The sequence below is a fragment of the Alosa alosa genome, chromosome 19 (genome assembly GCF_017589495.1).
Source record: "Alosa alosa isolate M-15738 ecotype Scorff River chromosome 19, AALO_Geno_1.1, whole genome shotgun sequence".
Classification (NCBI taxonomy): Eukaryota; Metazoa; Chordata; class Actinopteri; order Clupeiformes; family Clupeidae; genus Alosa; species Alosa alosa.
In genome coordinates this window covers 22,520,166-22,542,871 of record NC_063207.1, presented here as the reverse complement: position 1 = coordinate 22,542,871, position 22,706 = coordinate 22,520,166, and the positions used below count along the sequence as shown (strand labels likewise).

Here is a 22,706-nt window from a genome sequence, read left to right as displayed (position 1 = left end):
TTGCAGGCTTGAAGTCCAGACACACATGTGAAAGAGCAGTTCTCACATTCTCAAACTAATCCCACATTCAGCTTAATGTGCTGACATCACTTCCTACGTAAGTGCACACATGGTGTGATATTTCATGGTTATCACACTGATGGCGTGTGAAACACTAGACGAGTCCAGTCTTTTTTTTCCAGATGGTCTGCAATGGCAATGGTATGCTTACATCTGGGATTAAACTCTTGGGACCACTTAACTGGGCCTGGTGGATTTTACTTTAATAACACACAAAGATAAAGGACAAAACACCAGAAGACAGCGCAGTCATCTCTTCACAGTGTCAGTCATAATAATGAACGACTGCATGTTGGGTTGGTTGCAACCATAATCAGTGGCTAAGGCCGACTTACTTTCAAAACAGAAAGATGAAAAAGCATGCTATGCTTTATGGGAAAAACAAAAACAGTAGGAGGTAGAATAAGGTATTTAAAAAAACACACAAAAAATGACTAGTATGTTCCTTACAGAACCTTAAAAAACTTTATTCATTATCATTAACACATAGTTTTTCAGCTGAAGTTGCACAATCAAGATAAAGAAATAAGGCAGACTCCCTGTGGAATGATCACATAACGCTGTTGGCTTGACAGTAAGCCAAACCTGTTCCTCACCACCATCATTCAGTCACCAAATGAGGGCAATTCCCTTTAAAACACACCACTTATTTTTCTTTAAAAAAAAAAAAACTTTTGAAAATATAGATTATCTACAGGTATGGTATACACAAAGCACTCAGCTGATTTGTGATCCCATCACCTTTTTCCTGACCCCAATTCTACATACAGGTGAGTGATTCCCTCCCTCTACAGTCATTACAGAGGCTGTGCTGTTCCCTCCAAGAGCCAGGCGGTGGGGCTACATAGCCAAGGCTGTCCAGAGGACAACTCCAAAACATACTGTATGGTTGCAGTGTTGTGGGAATAACCCATTCGGTATCCTTTACAACATCAGTGTCCAATTCGCACACCCTCAGTACACTCAATAGGCACACCCTCACCTGAAAGCCCAATTTGTCGGTGTGTCTTTGTGGATACACAGTGAGTTTTGTTTAGAAGTGGATTACACCACTATTCACACCTCAGAAAGAAAACGTAACACATTGGTTATGTCTGTGACTGACAAAATGTTACACACAATTTAAGATATAGCACTTCATTTTTTTTTCTCTTCCTCACCATCTAAGAATAAGAGTGTGAGTGGTTCTGGTCTCCAATGGTGAGCACCTGGTCTCGTGAATAAAACACACCGCTTGTTTGTACAGTATAAGATATTACATATATACAACTGCTTTGCCCTTGCTGTACTCAGAGGTCTGCAGACACATAGAACCAAACCAGTGAGCGAAGGAGAACTTTGCCTACCTTCCATTTGACAAATACATATTATATGGTTCACCTGAAAGTTGTTAAACAACATACAAGCCATCTTCACATGATGGCCATCATTAAAATGGATACTCTGAGAAGAGAAAAAAAGAAAGCAATAATCAGAACAATTAAAATGTATTAAATAACCGGAAAACTTGTCTGGATGGGTATTCCTGCCTGCTTGTTTTTTTGAGTGTGCTCAGCACATGGTAGGGAGATCTGGTCTGTCTGGCCTATGTTAGCAAGAACAGCTAACATAGCTTACAGCAGCTTTAGGACAGATGAGGAAAACTGAAATAAGCTCTGGGAAACAGGGTGCAAGTCTGTGGGTAATGGCAGTCACTTGTGGATATAGTCTGATTTTTGTGTTGTTTGTAGAGGTTCTGAACACATATAAAACATGTTGAGAAGTGTCTATGAACAGATTACAGACACAGTAGGTCGGTTGATCTACTAGTCTACTTCAGCCGGGTGGTGCTGAGCACATCATTTGTCAGCCACTCAATGTGAGCAAATTTAACTTTAATGAGAACAACCATATCTGCCAAAGTGATCTACAATGAAACTGGAGAGGCCTTTCAGAGAGGGTATTATCAGACAATAGATATGACAGTTTGCTTGGAGAACATCACCAGGCATAATCTCTGCATTGAATCTTCCATCTTACATTAGCACACTGGTCTTTGTTTTAGTTTAAATCAAATTGTATTTAAATATTAATGTGTGTTTTTGGGCCAATCTTTAATGCTCGAGACGGTACTTACAACAGATGCATGAGAAATTCCCAATTTATATGTAACTATTCTGTGTGCCAAATGTGGTCTTAGGTGTCTGTTGTGTAATTTCTCAACAGACTGGTTGCTACATACATCTACAATGTGGGGTAGTTAAGCACTTCAAATGCTAACTGAAGGTTAAGACTGTCAGACCATGTGAACAGCCCATTCACACACCAAGACAATAATCTGTCTAGGTTTAGACATTATTACTGTGAAATCAACCAAATTCCTTGGGATCCCTGCACTTGTTTATTTTGTAATGTTTGATCCAGTGACTAAAATGAATGAAGGTGCAAGGCAAAAGAAAAAGCTTAAAATGTTAAAAGCAAGACGTGAGATAGTTCAATAATGCAAACATGATGCGACACTTGGACCCACATTGGCTCCTTGATTGCTCAGTGCCCTTCCGTTTTAACACTTGACTTGTCGAGTTCGTTGACTTATCTCTGATGCAACATTTCCAAATACCCAATGACATACTTTACAAAGTCCAACTACAAAGCCCCGTTTACACAGGGGGGAAAAGGCCTAAGAAAGAAAGATGAAATGGAACACGTCAGCATTCCACCACACAGCATGTTCACATGTCATGTACGGGAGGGAGGAGCTCTTCGGAGGGAAGGTCGACATCGTGGTATCTGGTGGGTACCCAGGTGGGTCAGTACCGTGATTGGAACCTCAGTCCCTCTCCCTCCAGCCCTTCCCATGCTGTCGGTCACCTTTACTCGGTTCCGGTACAGTGACCTGATTCCAGGAACACCATCTTAGCCATTCATGGGGCCCAGAAATGGCAACATGAGAAGTGTGTATGGCCTGAAACACTAAAACTCAGTCTTTTTCTTCTCCTCTTCTCCACACCATTACATCCATCCATCCATCCATTCATCCATCCACCAATCCATCTGTCCGTCCGCTGCCTGGCTTTTCCGACAGCCCCATCTAGTGCTGATGTCCAATGGACAGCACCAAGGGAATGAGGCATCCGAGCACCAGGGCACCGACCTCCACTTTACTCAGTCCCTTCCCGTTGTTGCCCGCACTGGGCCCGTGGCTGTGGCCAGTGCCACCCACCTCTGGCAGGACGTGCACAGTGGCCACATAGAGGAAGGTTCCAGCGGAGAAGAGCATGGCTACACCAGTGGCATTAACATCTGACAAGGCCTCCTTACTGCTCTGGATGGGAGAAATAAAAAAAGAGATTTTGTTGAACCAGCAGCCTAACAGAAAAGACAGGGTAATGATGAGGAAGATGAGGGGGGGGGGGAAAGAGGAAGAGGAGAGAGCTGTACCTGGCTGAGGCCCAGAAACGTGAGCATGGACAGGGCCGGTGCTGCCAAGGCAAACACCAGCAGGTGCTTGCGAATGCGATTCCTTTCTAGGCCTGCGTGCATCAGGAAGGAGACCAGGCCAAACGCAGCTGGAGCCTGTCACAGGAAACAGGAGGGAATCCACTTAACGACAACTTAATGCCAACTGACTAGAAATTATTAAGAAGCTAACTGTGACACGTAAAAGTAAATCATGTTATTGCAAATCTCACAGCTGGTTATGTGAATACATCATCAAAATACTAAACTGGTTAAGGTACTCCTCAAAACTCGAGTACACAGACCACCACGTGGAGTTGATCACACAAAACTTTTCATAGTGCATTCCCCACAGCTATTTACCACAATATAGGGAAAAAAAAAGTGTAAAATGCAATAAACTGACAGTAAGATGTATGTGGCTACCTTGTGCAGCATGTAATAAACTGACAGCAAGATGTATGTGGCTACCTTGTGCAGCATGTAATAAACTGACAGCAAGATGTATGTGGCTACCTTGTGCAGCATGTAATAAACTGACAACAAGATGTATGTGGCTACCTTGTGCAGCATGATGGCCACAAACACAATGAGCTGAACACTGGTCTGAGATGTGGAGGCAGCAGCACCCAGAGCTACACCATCAGCTGAATCAAACAAACAAACAAACAAACAAAGTAGTAAGCAAGTAGTACAGTCTTGCTGAAGGACTCATTATGCCATTGTAGTGTTGTCACGATACCAAAATTATGACTTCGATACGATACCTCGATACTACGGCGAAATCCTAAGATATCTGGAAAAGAAAGGACTCATACCTCCTCCAAGTGTATTGAGTCATTTGTGTTGAATTCGGTGCACTTTTGTAGTGTGCAGGTCAATTCTGGGTTCTAAACTTCTAAAATTCCTACATAATTATTATTTTTTATAGTCAGTAAAATAGTAGGCCTACTTTGTGTGATTAAGTCCTTTATTGTTTGTTATAGTTCATTTACATTGTGTTGTGTTTTAGCAATAAAGTAGCTTTAAATAGCCAAACTAGGCTAGATCAAGGTCAGTGTTGAAATTACTGCATGCAAATCACTAAATGCTATGCAGAGGGGCCTAATCTTTAGGCCATCTGATGTACAGTATTGATGGGTTTCATCAAGTCCCTTTCCACAGGTGTATTAATCAAGCACCATGCAGTCTGCATTGATAATCAAGGTGCTTGATTTTATACACCTGTGGAAAGGGACCTGATGAAACCCATGAATAGGCTACCCTAGGCCTTCCCGTGTTCATGGGATTTCTTTGACAGTTGCAAAGGGAAAAATGTGAGTAGTCTTCTTTGCGCCCAGTTTACAAGTACGACGTTCCAACCACTCAGGTCTTCGTCAGATAGGCCTACACCATTACCTGTTGCAATATATCTGTGTGCATTCCTACATTACGTCTATTTCTTTGATAACATGATTTGCTACCACGTAACAATAAGCCGCTATTATTATTAGGACTCAACACGCGGTGGTAATATAGGCTGTGGGCTTTAATTGGCGCATTTCGGGTAGCCTATCCTACATCTGGGCAATAATTACTGAACAAATTGCAGTTTACATGCCATGCCTAATATTACCAGTAGTACTGACCGAACATGAAATAGATTGTTTGGTAGTGTTGGTAATGTTATTCTGGCGTGAACATCGCGCTTTCATCACGTTAGCACCCTATGATTACAGCTCGTTATGTCTCGTCAAAATTCATTGATGAAGGAAGGTTAAACTTTATCCCAGAGAACCATACTCGTTTCACTTAGGCTAGACTAAAACAGAATAGAAGAGAAGAACTTGGCACTAACCATGTAGTTGTGTTTTCTATAGCATATTTAACCTGTCGTTCTTTGAACTCTTTAAAAATGTTGGGATATGTCTGCGAGGTGTTTAGCCAAGTTCCATGCGTAGCCTACTGCTTTTAAATGACTTTCAAACATATTTTACAAACGGGCCTCTGTGTACCTGATGGCTTGCCTTCACTATTCGCGATGTATCCGAAATAGTTCCAGATTTCACATCACCTTTTGTTTTATTCACCAGGCCGAGGACTGTCGGCAAAGAACTATGTTTACGTTGCTGCTTGCCAAGACTCACTCAGAGCTGCCTGCTTTGACACTTCCACTTGCCTAGATGCGTGCAAGGAGCAGTGAGAGCAGCAGTTCACACAGACACAGAACGTTATTATTTTAATAAAGTATCGATTCTAAAAACGTCGGAAATCATATCGTTTTTTGCGTGAAGGCATCGTGATACCTTTTTAGTATCGATACACCGTGCAACACTATGCCAATGTGTTCTTATCTTATTTCAGATGTCTGTACTACAGCTATACTGAGAAGCAAAAGCTTCTGGGGAACACAAAGTACTGTGTCAACTAGAAAACTCCAGTTCTCAACCTACCTGCAGCATGGACTACAAGACCCAGGGTTGTGGTGATTTTTGAGCTAGCTACTCTCGCCGATTCAGGATCTGGAAACAACAAAAGCACTTTCAGATGAACTGATCAATCAAAGGCCCGGTCACTGAAGCTAGGGCATTATCTTCAGAATTGACTTTAAAGGCAAAGGTTGAGAGTTCAAAGGTTGTGTTGAACAAACTTACCATCACTGCTATGCATGTGCGAGGAACCAATCTGGTCCACCAGCAGCATAAAGACAAAGCCCAGGACCAGGGAGACTCCAATGTAGGCATGAAGGTGTTCATGCCCATGTTCACTGTGAGAACCTGCAACTGGTTCCGCTGCCACCTTGGGCTCTGACACCCCTGACTCTAGTTCCGCATGTCCATGATGCCCAGCTAGAAGCAGGAAGAGAAGGTCATCCGAATTATTAATTACTAGTTTACAATTATCAGGAGGCCTCAAGAAAAGGCCTAAGGCCTTTAAGCAGGAACTACAGTACTATAATAAAATACAATAAAGAAAAAAACATGCCTTCTTAAGAAGAACTTTTCAATATGCCATTTTTTTTAAATCATGCCCCCAGAGCACTGTAGCTGCCTGGCTGATCTAGCTTCTTATCATTTTGCGTACAGACTGTACTCAGTGACCTCGATAAACAGAGATCTACGTGAAAAATTACCAGAGTTTTCCTTTAAGGCGAAGAAAAGGAGAACTCCTTATTATTGTGCTAGTCACAAGCTGTTCAGATGTATCCTTCACCTCTCATATACCTCACATTTAAATAGCAATGTAGGCAACGCAACTAAGCTTGTGGCTAGTATTAGTTACTCTTATAATGGGAAAAGGATATGATTGCATAATTCAAGTGTGCCATTATCCATAGTGTAACTGCACGATTTGTCTATAAACTCACCCTCCAGAACTTCTTCGTATAGTGCGTGGACTCCCTCTGGGATGATGACAGCAAGTGCAGTTCCACATAACAGTCCTGCTCCCAGGACTGTCACTAGCTTCAATTTTTCCTGAGGGACAAATAAGTAGGCCTATTTACTTCACAAAGTCCATGTTAATATTTGGTCCAAATCTATTAGGCAGTGCACAAAACTGTGCCAATGCAGAATCAACATCACTGGCTCTTGAAGAAGCACACACGCGACCACTTTAGGTAAACTGCTTTCAATCTTAACACAACTAATCACCACGTCCTGCATAGTTACTTTCCACTACAACTATGCAGGACTTGGTAAATTATGCTAAGATTGAAAACAGTTTATCAAAAGTGGTCCCAAGTGTGCTTCTTCGTTTGCTGGATTAACAGCCTCGAGCATGAGCAACTAAACTGCCCAACACCAATGGCATGACATGAATCAGGTGGTCCGCTACCAAATGGGTGCTATTTGCCATCACCCACAAAGCTTCTTGGTGAAACGTTCACCTTAACCGTTCAGGTAAAAACTGACCACTTCATTTGAGAGTGGCGAATCAGACATGCTGCTTGTTAAAGTTTCTTGTATTTTTCTCTAGAATTTCACAAACGTTCATTTGCATACAATTGTACACTGTGTAACGTTAGCCTGTATGTTAACGTTAGCCAACTGGCTCTCAAACCCGAAATGCAGGATGTTCACGTTAGTTTATTGGCACTTGCATACAGTAATGTTTTCTGACAAGACCTAACAACGTTGCCTTACATTAAGATACTCACCTCAGAAAAATTCACAGCCAAAGGAATAGTTCCGGCAACATAACACCCCACTAACATTGCCAATGATAGCAGGCTGATTGAGCTGAAGTCATCCATATTGCGTTTAGTAATTTAACGTTAACGTTACCAAAGCTAATCCAAACAGCAGTGCCAAAGTTATACTAATGTTAATCGTTACCTGTTACCAGCTAGGATAATTATAAGTGAACTGTAAAGATAAATTCAAATTAAAAGAGCAATATGACCCTGGAATGATCCTGACAAGTAGCGTAAAAAGAATATATCACATTAACAGGGCAGTCAATATCAATCAACGTAAACTAGCAAGTTCATCCAGGTTTGTTATGATCTCTGGACCGGGCGCTACCTAGCTAGAAGCTATCGTTAACCTAGCTTCGTGTGCAAACTAACGTTAACGTTATCACAACTTGCTCTCGTTAGCACTCCAATCAGGAAAACCGTGTCAACAATATTGTAACGTTATTTGGATAAATTATGCAAACAACATTCGAAATCAGTGTATATCCAAATGTGTGCTAAATATGTATATTCGTTTTTAAAAATGATACCGTCCACAAACACGGAAACCCATCCTCTTTAACTCGTTGTTTGCTAACATCGCCTACCTACCTAGCCACGTTCAATGGTCCCTTGCCACAGTGGCAGAAAATACCATAGACAGTAGGGAAATACGACAGATAACATTAGCTAGCCTGCCTAGTTAGCACTTGCTACTGATGCCACTTATGATGAAGACGCGACCATAAATGTACTGGTAATGAGCCATTACGCAATTTTACTGATAGTCTTATTGTGTTTAAATAATTTCAGAGGTAACGTTAACGCCGCCGACAAAAAATCAATAGCGCGCCTGAGCAGGCAAAGAGTTGTACCAGAGAACGGGCTCTGGTTGTACTGAATCTTGTTAACTGGCTAAGTAGCAGTTTACATTCCGAAGTCACCGGAGCACTTGTTATGAACTCTGGGATACTTCCGTTTCACGGGAAGTATTTTGTCAAAATAAAGGTCTAGTGTATCAAAGTCCTCCTTTATAAAGTAGGCCTGTGTGATTTAATCACATCAAAGAGGCAAAACTGCACCCATCCTTACTTCTCAAGAAGACCTACATAATTAAATGGACTGTTCACAATTAGCAGATATTTGGGACTAGCCTATACTCATTCATGTATATTCTTATGTATGCCAATAATCTTTACGGCTTTCTTTTAACTTAGCCTGGACAAATACCACTAGCCTAGGTCTACTTCATTTACTTTATATTAAAGTCTTAATGCTAAGTGTGACCAAAAAGTAGAATGTGCTGAAAATCAGTAGCCTGAATGACATGGCTCAAAGGAATAGGGTAAAATGAGCCAATGTTCAAATTGATTCCTTTTTAATTCCAATATGGCCATTAAAGGCAGAACTATCTGTAACACATTCAGGCTATAGCTTAGTTCATAAATGGGTCTGTGGAAATGTATGTTTGTGGATGTTTGTATGCTACACCTCTGTATTTGAATCCAGGATGTGTCAACATTGACAGAAGGAGCAAGTACGGTTGATGCAAGCTAGAGGGCAGAAGAGGCCCAACATTCACTAAATGTCTAAAAAAAATCAATTTAGGTTAACAGAAGCATTCATTTCATGTTGTATGGGGAAAAAAACATGCCAAGCCTACTCTCAAAATTGAGAATAGTCGATGAGTCAGCAATATTTTTGTCCCTGCAACATGAGGGTCATCAGTGTTGATTCAGCAAGATTTCTCTCCCCAAAAACATGAGGAGCAATTTGTTGACTTTGACAAAAAAGTGTACAGGAATCGAATTGCAAATTGCACCTTTGCTTTCATATTCAATCTTTATTTTGCTATTTTTTGTGTTGTAGGATATGTCTTGTCTGGCCAATATTCCATTCAGGATATTTGGAAAATTGGAGTACATACTGTATATTTATGTTCACTTTGCAGACACTTGTGACCAAAGTGATTAACATAGAATAACAATAAATATTAGCATCAAAAGTACCTGATTAAAGCAAAAGCAAATACATTTAATAATAATAACAACAACAACAACAATAACAACAATAATAGCAAGGCTTTATAATGACAATAACCATAAACACTTGGAGTAACTACAAATGGAGTAATTACAATATAACTAATGAGTTAGATGAATGGTAAAAATATATGTTTTTTAAATGCTTCTTGTAAATCCCAAAACTGTCTTGTGTCTTGATTGTGATCTCTGTTGATGGGAGGCCGGCACAACACATGCTCATCAGAGCACTGCAGTGGTCGAGAAGGGGAGGAAAGCTGAATCATATGCTAAGAATGCACAGATCCAGTACGTCTTGCAGGCCAGAGTGAGGGATTTTAATTTAATTCTAGGAAGCCAATGAAGAGTATACACTAAAAGAGGATATCTTCTTTCACTGATTAAAGGACTAAAGTGCTGCTGTATTTTGAATCATCTGTAATGGTCTCACGGTCACAGGTAACTAACTTTGCCTTGCAATAGTCCAGTTTGGAAATAACCATGCCTGTAAGATGTTAGGATATACTGTGTGAAAGAAGGTCTGATCTTCCGAATATAGAGCATGAATAATTAATGTGACCTTATAAAGCCACATGGCACATGCTCTGAGAAATTAATTTGGTCATCAATTATAACACCAAAGTTATGTGCCGTTTTAGCTTGGGTCAACGAATATCATCCAAGCTGGATATTGATATGCTGGGGAATTCCTGGATCCAAACTGAAATATCATAGAGGCATGCAGAAATCCAACCAATCCCATTGTTAAGTATGATCTGCATTAACTGAAAGGACAATTTGTGGGAATGAATGATCTCATCAAGGAATGGTTTAAACGGAAAATAAAAGAGGCCCAATTACGGATCCCCGATACACCACTAGTGAGGTAATGATATTTGGATACCCATACCACAAGACATACTGAATGAACTTTTATGATGTAGGATTTAAACCAATTAACTGCTATTCCAGAAATTCCTAGCTCAGATAAAATACAAAGGAGGATGTCATGGTTCACTGTGTCAAATGCTGCTGACAAGATTGAAGTTTTGCCTCAAATCTGCTGTTTGTCAGGTAAAATCAAAACTGATGACCGAGCAGAGGCTTTAGCTGTCAATACTTTAGTCACAGATAAGAGCAGTTTCAGAAAAAACACTCTTAAAACCAGACTGATTAGAGTCGAGGTTTTTTTAGATCTTGCTTCTTCGTGCTTCAAGATCTTTAATCATGCTGGAACACAACTTTCTCCAGCACTTTTGCCAAGAAGGGAATGAGGGAGAAGGCTGGTACTGTAATTCGTCACATCAGTTGGATTGAGCGAGGTTTTTTTAAGCAAAGGTGTGGCCTGTTTGAAATAATAAAGTAAAGTCTCTTGATCTGAGTTCTGCATTAATAACATGGGTGACAGCAAGGTCTGATAGACTGCAGAAGAGTGGGTGGAATGGGATCCAGAGGGCATGTTGTATAGAAACCTTTTCTCATTAAGAGGACCGAATGAATCCAACAATGCTCCTCCATGTTTCAACACAAGTCAATGCTCTTTTGGATGTTTTTAGGAGATTTAGATTGTAATTTGCGTGCATAAAATAGCTATAAAACTTGCTAATAGAACCTACTGCATTGTCGGAGTAGCCACACCAAAGCCTTTAAACCATATTAAATGTCCATGATAACATTCACCTAACCTACTTTAAAAAACATCTTTAAAATAAATGCTGTTGGATTAATTTTTCCTCTTCCAATACTTTACTTCTGCCTGGTCTGGTCTCCATATGGTTGTGCAAACAACTGAGAAGAAATGGAGGATGAAGCAGAAGTAGAACCCATATCTTTCTCCCCACTCTTTTGTACCAGCTAAATTAGGAATTCTGTCGATTTACCCAACTGTGCAATCTCAAGCTGGTGTCCTGAACATTGTTCATATATTTTGGAACTCTTTTATTTGTAATGAATCAGTAATCATTGAATACTTTATCTATTCATATTTGATCATCATCATTACCATCACAATCATCATCATCATCATCATCATCATGTTATTTTAATTAATTATATTTCTGATAGGGCTGTCAAAATAACTGATTCATTTCGATTAATTAATCTGAGAAAAAATAACTGATTAAAAAAAATAACGCAGATTAATCGATTCCGTATGATTTTTGACCCCGAGCCGTCAGTAACCATTAGACTGTAAAATGAAGGAGAGAGAAGAAAATGTGCTGCCTAGATCATTGATTGGAACATTTACTTTTAAAAAAGGGCCTGATGTGTTTATAAAAATAAAGTGTTTATTAAAATAAAGTCCTCTGCAATGTCTGCAGCAAGGAATTTGCATATCACCAGAGTTCATCAACTCTAAAGTTGCACATCAATTCAAAGAAATAGTGTTGACATTGAGGGGAGTGTTAATTTATTTTCATTGTGTCCCCTAGGTTATATCTGTGACCTGAAATACCTTGTACTGTATGTGAAAAACAACTTCTTCCCGAAGCACTTTTGAATTTATTTCCTCAGCATATTAGGTCATATCATAGATTATTATGGCCATTATTAAAATAATAATAAAAGAGTTTTTGAACTTTGATGTCACTAATGCTGATTATTCAATACTTTCACAGCAAAACATATATATGCGATTAATTTAGATGAATTAATCACAGAGTATGTAATTAATTAGATTTTTTTTTTTTTTGCGATTGACAGCCCTAATTTCTGAAATGTAACCATTCACCATACCCAGAAACAACAGACAGACATGTTGATGTGAGTGTTACAGAAAAGTATTTTAACCATTTTGGCATATTCACAAACCTATGAATGACTTCTGTTTTAAGAACTCAACAACTACAACAACAACAGATAAAGGTATATATGTCTGAAAGTTTGTGATCAGTGACAGGACAGCCTGGGACTATTGAAGATGACAACCTAGAAATAGCCCTGTCAGCACACTTGCCTCAAATCTTACTACCCAGATTCTCCAGCCAAATAAAATCATTTGTTACCCCTATATCTAGATTTTACTTGGAATCATGCCTACAGACCTACCATTACCTGTATCCCCTTACACTGTAAAGCCCCCTTCAATGTATGTCTTCAATGTGTACCTTTTGCCATTGACCTTGAGTGTGTCCATTTTTGTTAGAATGTAATCTCACAAAACTTGCAACATGACTGTATAACCACTTAACCACAACATACAAACAATAAAACATAAAACACCATGACAACATAGCTCCTACTAGAAGCAATTTCACTGCAGAGAATGTAAGTTTAGAAGGATTTCAAGGTATTCTGCCTTAACTGCAATAGATGTATCTATTAGATTGTCATGTTGCATTTGAAGATGGGGTGCAAATACACTGCACAAAATAACATAATGCCAGTTTCCATTTTAAGATATGGTGCAAAAGAACGGTAATGCTATGGAAGTTTAATGAATGCAAATATGTGGAACAGAAAGGCTTTTTCAGAGAGAATATACAACATAAAGTATAGACAGGTTAGTCATCACCCTAAATATGTATGGACATAGATCCTTGACTGCCTTGAAATGACTTGTAATATGCATATCCTGAATGATCATGACAGGATTAACCAAGAATGATTAAAGTTACCCTCAAGGATATCTCTGTGAAACCCACCTCTAACTGTCAAGTGGTAATTGCTTTAGTTTGGATGAGCATGGCACTGCAGTGCCGACTGTAAGTGCTACTGTGCTAGTCAATTCAAGGGTCTTGTTTGTAGGTTGCTATATTCTGCTTGAGAGGAAATTAGAGTTGTGATGCAGTGTGGTGTGTTGCCATGCATAAGTAATGGAAATTAAAAAGCATATATTTTGCTCAGAGAGGGGCTTGTTATTTTGCAGTACATTTTGGATAGCACACCAAACAATTAAATACGCTTATTGGAAGACATATTGCACATCACAGGATCTTCCAAGAAGCAGATTGTTTTCAATGCAGTGTAAGATTACATATTATTCGCCATTTTAACCTTGACAGATTTCATATTTGCCCAATCCTGGCATAAAGTATTGTAAGTACAATAAATAAACAATAAAATATCAATTAAATATGAGGCACCAAGTTTAACAGACAGACAGAATGCACTTACAAAACCATATAATGCCTTGTTTAGATCACTAATACTGTAAATACCAATGCTAAATATAAGCGGATTATAATTCTTAGCTTGTAGTTATGACAATTGTGCACAATTACATGAAACCGATGTAATGCGTTTTCTATGCTACCCTATCATGTCTTGAGAGGAAAATTGGATACTTCAGTTACCTCAAGTGCAATAATAGCTGCATCATTGCAACCAGTAGAACCCTACAGTATGGGGTTCATAACAGAACTATACTCTGTGATCTCTGACATGCTAACCTGTTAGGCTATAGTGCAGTCTGAAAAACAATGGGATACACATAACATTGTAAGACATGGAGGCAAGCATGAACAAGGAAAGTCTTAACCATCTTAGATAATGAAGAGTTGACTGTGACCTGAACAGTTGAATGTGACCTGAATCATGATGACAACCACAATGGAAACCAACTCTTTAGGTCTATGCTGAATAATTGTGCCAAGTACACTTACACCACCTGGTGGATATTTAGAAGTCCCCACGATTTTGCATGAGATGTTGATTGAACTGAACCAAATCAGACAAGTCCATATCAATGGACTGAAAGAGTCATGGATAAGTTAATGCAATAAAAAAGATACAATATCTGAAGAAAAATGTTATTTCAAAGCTTTATAAATACTCTGACTTCTCAAACATTGTCCCACCAGTCAGCAGCCCCGAGCTCCTCTAAGGAGCTGCCTAGTACTCAAAAGATTAACATAACTGATGTCCCCAAAGCAGGAGAAGGCTGTAAATCATCAATCAAGGTGTTAATGACAGTTAACTGGAACAGTAAAGAGTCAAGTTGAGGTCAGGGATGAGCAGTATTACTCAAAAAATATTCTAAATATGTATTTTAAATACATAATACTATTGCCATTTGTAATTTTTTTATCTACCCATGAAAACATATCATGTTAATTATGTTGCATTTTAAACATAGAAAAATATGCCTATTCTCTCGAAAACTCTGTCCATATGATGTCCCATCTGCATGTAGGCTTTTGTGTCCTTTTTTAGGACACATGTCAACAGAAAGATAGATGTTTCATTGGTTTCACTGAGCCCTTGTGCAAAATAAGAGTAAGCATATAATATGTATTATCTTACCTGTATTTGATGTAACTTTTAAGGTCACCCTAACAAGCTACAGCTTAGCAAAATAGTAATTTGCATGTCTCACAAAGAATATTTCCAGTAAAACCAACATGTGCTCAGAACCTGCAGGATTGTCTTCTTTGTCCTCTCAATGCCATTATGGCGTGTGCAGAATTCTGAAGAGCTCTGAGATCCGCTTTGTATATATATTGTTCCATTCAAGATATTTTATTCTTCTTTTTATACTTTGAAGAACTGTGCTTGATCTTCTAACGTCTAACATTTCAGAAGTTTCAGGACCATGGTCAGTTACTATGCCACATTGTGAATCGGAATTATCTGAGTGAGTATTTGAGCCTGGAAACCAGAATAATAGCTTCTATTCAAGGCACAGAGGTGTTTATATTTCAGGCATCAATATAATTTAAAAGGACAGCCTGTGATCTGATGTCTGGAACTGATACATTACATCTCCAAAGTACTATTTGTTGGTATTTCAAAAAAAAAAAAAAAAAACATTTTGTGTTTTTTGACCTCTGGAACATTTTTCACCACACCAGAGGTCTATTGTCTATTGTCTAGTGCCTTACCCATGAGGCTTGTAGAGCAATTGTTCAAATTGACTTTCTTCTTTTACCTGTTGTCACAGAGTCTGAATGAATGAAGCTCTCAACCATAGGCACATAGAGAATGGTTTTAGTTTAAAACTGTCAAAGAATTGCATTGCCATTTACCAGAAGGGCTTTAGTTTGATTTGTCAAGGGTATAAGGTCTGGGAAAATAAGAATTGTTTCATAGTTACAGTGTCAGGCCAGCTTTTCAGAACCACTGATCTTTTCTGTCATAAAAGCCGATAATGCAATGATCTAAAACACTACTTTACAATCTCTATATAGATGCCAAATATTCTAAACCATGTTATAAAATGCATCTCAATTAAGAAGACCACAATGCCATGCTCAAATATAAAGCCCAGAGGCTTGGTATCACCCAAGGATTACCTGATAGGATTACCTGGACTGGGAATGATTCTGTTCACTAGTGCCTAGTCTATTGTTAGATACACAATAATGTCAAAGACACAGACCTGCCATATGAACTGGTAACACCAGTATTCCAGGTAACACTAAATTATGCAACTGGGATATCCTGCTAGTATGGATTTATACATCTCCTGCCTCTCATGATTTATATGGACTGAATTCCTCCTGTAAGAGTTAAAGGACAGACCCCAACAAATCAGGCTCAGTTTTTATGAAACGTTCAGATAACATTTCTTCTTCCATTCCACTCGCACGACAACTTTGGAGTTTGGGAGAAGAGGACACATTTTCGTAATAAAATACTTTAGCCTCTGGGAAGATCACCAATCAACACTGTTGTGAAGAGGGATGGCAACATTTCTACAACAAATTGCCCAACCTCATTTTTTTGGGCTGAAACGGCCTCTCCTAAGGATATTAAAGATAAGTATCAGTGATTAAATTGATCCATCAATAAAACAATAATGTTAACACCTAAGTTACATCTAGGTGTCCTAAACTGTCAAAGATCCATCTTTGAAAATGAAAAGTTTCCTAAGACAGCGGGTTCATCTCAGCTTGTGCTGTTCCCTTCCTCAGTCTTCAGAGACTTGATATAATCAAATCTATACGCTTCAGTGGATTAAGATAGAAAGAAAAGTTTCTTGTGCACCAGTGGTTATCAGAGGCCTAAATGAGCAGTCTTATGACATTGATAATTGCCTCCTTCATCATCTGTCTGTCAAAGTCAGGTAAGTACTAAGCATTTTAAGAGACCGGTGGTGTCCTCAAGTCCTTGCGTTAATGGCTATGAATGGCATACAATTCATATTGGTCATATACCATGTTAGTCATTATTCACTGGTTGCATGTGACAGAAGAAGCATCTACCTCCAATGGACTGCAGTTCAACTCTGATTTCCACATTTGTGAAAGAGAACAGTCCAACACAACTATGCATCATCTGCAGTCGATTGAGCATTTAAATTGAACATTGAAAAATGATCTTCAATATTCAGAACTGTGGGGCACTGCTTGTTTCAAATGAGTTTTGGGGGATTGAATACACTGGCTTGCAGATAATTTATTTTCTGTGACACAAAATTAATATGCAAAGAATCAACATGGCAAATAGAACCAAAATTACAACAGATGCTATTGAAGACTAGTGGCAGGAACGGTAGATACTGTACACACAATGATACTCCACACATACATTCTCCGCAGGTAGTGGAAAGAACGTCCATGCACACACCTTATGTCTTGCTTTTAAGCTCAGAACAAGAATAGGGTATATTTCAGGTCTATGTATAGGGTAAATTTCAGATTATTTTCTATATCAAAGTTAACCAAATGCATACGAGAAGCATACGAGATATTTGTGTCCATGACATCAGTAGTTGAACCCATGGCATTTCTTGTTAGTCTTGGTTCTCAGTGCTATGCTTATTAAAGAGGTGTTGTTTTCTTCCAAATTAACTAATAAGCATTTCAGTGTGTGACTCATTTCCTGTTAATAAATATCATTCAAGACCCCACCCCCACACACTCACCCCAAAGCCGTGTCTTCTTAATAACAGTGCACCTCAGAGACTTCTTGCTGTTCTCCATTATTTGATGAGTGGGCCTGCTTAAGAGTGATTAATGCATGTTCAGTCTAATAAACAAAACATTTCATCAAAATCTTGCCACATTGGCCCCTCCCTCTGCCCTCTTCCTCCGGCACTCCGCTCAGCCCCTCACCACACCACTCTCTCACACTAGTGGCTGTTTTTCTCCATCCTCAAGGGCCCTCTGCCAAAACTCCTTGTCACTGTCACAGTACCTTGATTTGTTTGCAGAACTTTGCTATAATTGAACTCCCTGGCAGTAAAGTTGATGAGTGAATGTCATTACATCTTGAAAAATGTAGTTCTTTCATTGCATGCTTCCTCTGTCCTTTATAAATCTTTATATGAATGTTACAGTACCACTGCATTAGGCATTGCCTCTGGAATGGCCAACACATTGCCTAATAACCTATATCTAATAACACCTATACTTCAAAACAACATCTAATGGAGCAGTTTATTTTGTTGATTCACTGTTTTTACTTTGTTTTTACCAGCTGTGTGTTTGATGCCAAATGAATGCCTAAAATAAATCCATTCCACTCTGGAGTCTTCACCCACACACATCACGCCTCTCTTCCTGTAGCAGAATGTTGGGCACCAAGATAACAATCAGGGAGATGGAAAGTATCTAAGCTACCAGAGATCCCGTGGGCAGAGATGAGGAGGTAGGCCAGTGAGCAAAGCTTCCTGTCCAGCGGTATGGTAATGAATGAACTGGTGCTCGGTCAAGGACAGGGCCACGGAGACCGGGGAAGCTTGATCCCGAGTGGGGTGATGGGTTGCTGGTGTGTGTTCGAAATTACATCCACTTAGGACACAGTGGGGTTTTACCCTCCTCTCCGCCATAAATAACTCAGACAGGTGTCTCTGAAGTAATTGGATGCTGCAGCTGTTTCACTGCTTTCTCTCCCTCTCTCTCTCCATCTCTCTCTCTCTCTGTATTTGTGAACATGTGTGAACCTGTTTGTGTAAACACACACAGCACACTCACTCTCTCTCTCTCTCTGTCTCTCTCTCTCTCACACACACACACACACATAAGAGATTCTGCTTGTGAGGGAAACAAATGTTAAAGTGGGAAATTAAAAAAAAAAAAAAAAAAAAAAAAAAACGCATTCTCGGAAAAATACTTTCTGAGTTGAAGGTAATGCATTTTCTATTGGATCCTCACATCAGGTATATGCCTATTTTTTCCAGTGCTGTGGGACGTAATAGTCTTTGTGTGCAATATCCTGTTCAATTATCTCAAACAAGGAACAATGAAGCTGCAATCATAAGAAAATAACAGGGTTGCTAAAAAATATAATGTCCCAGTCAGTTTTCAATTAACATTTACTTGGAACTCATATTATGGTCTATTAAAGAAGGCGTAATAAACAAACCACAATGTTGGGAACCACAATGAGATGGAAATACGCAGAGGAAACAAAAATACTATTGTGAATACAAAAGGATATTGCACTGAAATTACTTCCCATCATGGTATTGGAGGGGAGGATTTCACATAGAATCAGTAACATGGAAAATAATTCTACTGGAATTGGTGTGCAGGGTGATTTGTCCTGCTGAAAAGTACCCATTGTGTTTTCACTTTTCCATACTATATGTGATAAATCAGTTTTTGGCCTAAGCATTGTCCTAATTTTCTCAGTTTGAAAGCTGATGTGGATAAGCACATAAACATGCACATATAGTATATTATATAACATTTTGAAATGTCAAAGGTCTAGTTCAGCTCATGCTTTTGTCCAAAGCAACATTGGAAAACTACGCAATTTCAGGGATTTGAACCCAGGACTACTGCCTGACGTGCTGCATGGCGAGCCATAGTGCTATCAGTAGCGTAGTAGTATTGACTGACAAACTTCTACAATGTATTACAGTATGTCAGCCCTAGAAGCACATTTTTAAGCATATTATTTAGGCATCTAACCTGAGCAAATAGCTAATCATATCATACCTGAGGAAATAGGTATAATAGCCTAAAATAAAGTCAATAGCCTAAATGCTCAACCAAAGAACCAAAACAACAAAAAACATCACCAACAGCCTTTGTGAGCAACAAGTAGGCTTCTTTATGCATATATAATGTTGTGGCTAGAGCGGTTCCGAAAAGTAGCTACCGGTATTTGCGTTCCTAAATATAAGTGTGCATGTGTACCAACGTCTATGCAGAAGCGCACAATTTGAAGAAGAATCAATGAGGAAAGCAATTCTCAAACCAGGTCGTAAATAGCACACATTAATATACGCCAGGGTACTAATATCCACTTCCACTGGTGCAAATAGCATACATTATTTGTACCAGGGTGAAAATAGTCTTTGCCCATCACACCAGGGTGTAAATGACACACATTACGATACACCAGGGTACAAATAGCATCCACTTCTAATACACTGGTAGAAATAGCATACATTGTCATGTACTGTAGTTCCTGGTTAGGAATGTGCTATTGAGTCAGGTAATAATTTAGTGGTTAGGCAAGTAAGGAAGTTAGTATGGGCAATTCCTCATACACAACTTTCATCCCTGAGATGCCGGTCATCACTCCATTCCCAAGAAACAGGAACAGCTAATTATTATACGGCTCCACAGAAAGCTCCATAAAATTTCATTACACTGATAGGCTACTCAGAAGTAGGCTACTACCGTAAAGGCTGGACAATTTCAAGGACCCTGTTTTATTGGCTGTTATCAGCATTGCACAATAACATGATTGTGCCCAACACGTATTATTGAAAGTGTGTTGAACACACACAGTGTTTTTACCTACTCACTTGATTAAACAAACACAGACAAGTCAGCCCCATGATCACCACATGTGAACTGCTACAAGAAGTGTAGACAGAGTACAGTCGGTATACTGTACTTTGTAGCTTTTTCCATTACTACTAAAAAACTAGCAAATGTCGTTTCCATCATATTACTTTTGCTCTCGAGTTGCTCACCCTCTAATTTCTGGATTACCTCTTTAGCACATTTAATGGCCAGAGGGGCTGGCATATGCATTTTCAACAGTGCCGGCCCGAGCCTTTTGGGGGCCCTAAGCAGAATTTGATTTGGGGGCCCCCTCCCACAACGCAGAGTCACCTGTGCTTGGCGATAATTGACAACTTCACACTATAATGTCATATTATAAATTAATACAGTGAGGTTATGTATTAATACTGTGAAAAGCGAAGGTCTCGCTTTCACGGGTCTCACCATTAGTGAGCCTTAATTCCCTACACGCAGCTCCCACATAGCATATACACTGATAAACGCATACAGTTCCCGACGTGCATCACATACACCGACCCGCGGCGTTTCAAAGCCTACCGTGCTAGCGACCGCTACAAACATTACATTTAAAACAACCACAATGCATGTCAGTTCAGTCTACTACATTTATTTATCAACATACATAGCGAACAGTGAGGTACCCACTGATTCAGCTCCATTGTTCATTCCGTAGTAGCAATAAACTCACTTTTGAAACATACACAACACTCACGCATCTTGTTTGCCAACGTTCTGCTGGGTATGTCCGAATACTGGTCCCCTGGGGAAACACGAACCGCATTGGAGCCAGTTCCTTATTCACTGTCCCGGGACAGTGGAAAGTGGGTTGTTTGGCGCGGGGGTGGTGATTTGGCGTGTGTTTAATTAGTTTATTAGTTGTTCTGATTGTTGCATGTAAAGTACCTGTCTGTATGTAAAGTATTTGTATGGCCATTTATGTACTTTGTATGGTAAAATGATGTGTTGTGTCATATGTTATGTATGTGTATGGAAAAGGTCTATAGTTATTCCTTATGTATTACACCCTGTTGGACAGTGAGCTCTACCAATTCACTTTTGATTGGTAGGCCTATTTAAGGGAGAAAGAGAGTGGAATGGAAGAAGTAGTTTGGAATGGCAGAGTACTGCGTCAGCTTGCTGCGAGGCTGTATGTGTGAGTTTGTAATGCCTATGATGGCCGGTTTTCTTTTCTTTTCCAAAGTATTTTTGTTTGTTTGTTATTTCATATATTGCACCTGCGCACTGTAAATAAACCTGCACCTTTATCACTTAAAACTCGAGAGCTATTTGTTGTCTGCCAACCCTTCAACCACTGGAGTTTTCTGGACACGCCCATCCCTTAAATGTGAGTTGGGGGTTGCAAAGCCTCTCTCTCACAATTGGTGGCAGTGGTGGGATAGTGGCGCCCTCCGGGAAGCTGAAGAAGAAGGGAGTCCAGAGACGATACCTGACGAGGCAGGCAATGTCGTTCAGACGGCTGGCCCAGGAGGGCCTGCAAGAGAAGCCATCCGGTGATGATGGTGAGGACGGAACCGAAGGAGGAGAGCCAGGAGCTGGGAAGGGAGCAGAAGGAGGACCAGAGGCGTTTGACCTAGGTTCTTTGTATAAGCTCATCACAAAGTCCCTACAGACCCAGGAGCGCGAGGCCTTCAAGCAGGAGCAGAGGTGGCGGAGTGTCCAAGTCCAGCTGAACAGCTTTAGAGACGAGCTGGAGGCTGAACGGAGGGGCGACGATGATGGACATAGGCAGCCGGTGCCAGACAATGCTTGGTTCCCACCAGCAGATCCACAGATTCCAGCGGCACCTCCAGCAGCCCCACAGTATCCAGCACCCGACCCAGCCGCACCGACTCCAGCAGCTTGGACCAGGGCAGCAGTGCCTAGGCTAGAGGAAGGAGATGACATTGAACAATATCTCACCACCTTTGAGAGACTGGCCATGGCCTATAGGTGGCCGAGAGCCGACTGGGCCGTGTACCTGGTGCCTTATCTCACAGGGCGGGCTCGGGCTGCTTATCAAAGTCAAAAGTCAAAGTCAGCTTTATTGTCAATTTCTTCACATGTTCCAGACATACAAAGAGATCGAAATTACGTTTCTCACTATCCCACGGTGAAGACAAGACATATTTTGCCAATTTAGGTCCACAGACAAACATTCAAGTAAACAAAAAAGTAAGTAAATAAGTAAATAAGAGGGCACATATAATAGTGAAAAATAAGAGCAGCAAAATTTGGTTGAAATTGTGCATAGACAGTCAATAAAATACTAGTGCAAAGTCAGGCCAATAAAAGGCTTGGGTAGTTCTGTTTGACCTAAGTAAGAAAGAAAGTGGGATAGTGGTGCAAGTTATGTAAGAGCAGCAGAAGTGTTGTGTTTTCAGG

General features: G+C 39.9%; 1 protein-coding gene across 1 annotated transcript; it reads right to left on the bottom strand.

Moving 5' to 3' along the window:
* Positions 1-502: 502 nt before the first annotated feature.
* Positions 503-8,611, bottom strand: slc39a9 (solute carrier family 39 member 9). Its single transcript, XM_048228446.1, has 7 exons — positions 7,637-8,611; positions 6,845-6,953; positions 6,132-6,326; positions 5,931-5,999; positions 4,060-4,145; positions 3,481-3,615; positions 503-3,364 (listed from the first exon to the last, which is right to left on the bottom strand). Exons 1-7 carry the CDS (start codon positions 7,730-7,732, stop codon positions 3,131-3,133), a joined length of 924 nt encoding a protein of 307 aa, XP_048084403.1. The 5' UTR covers positions 7,733-8,611; the 3' UTR covers positions 503-3,130.
* Between the last annotated feature and the right edge of the window lie 14,095 nt (positions 8,612-22,706).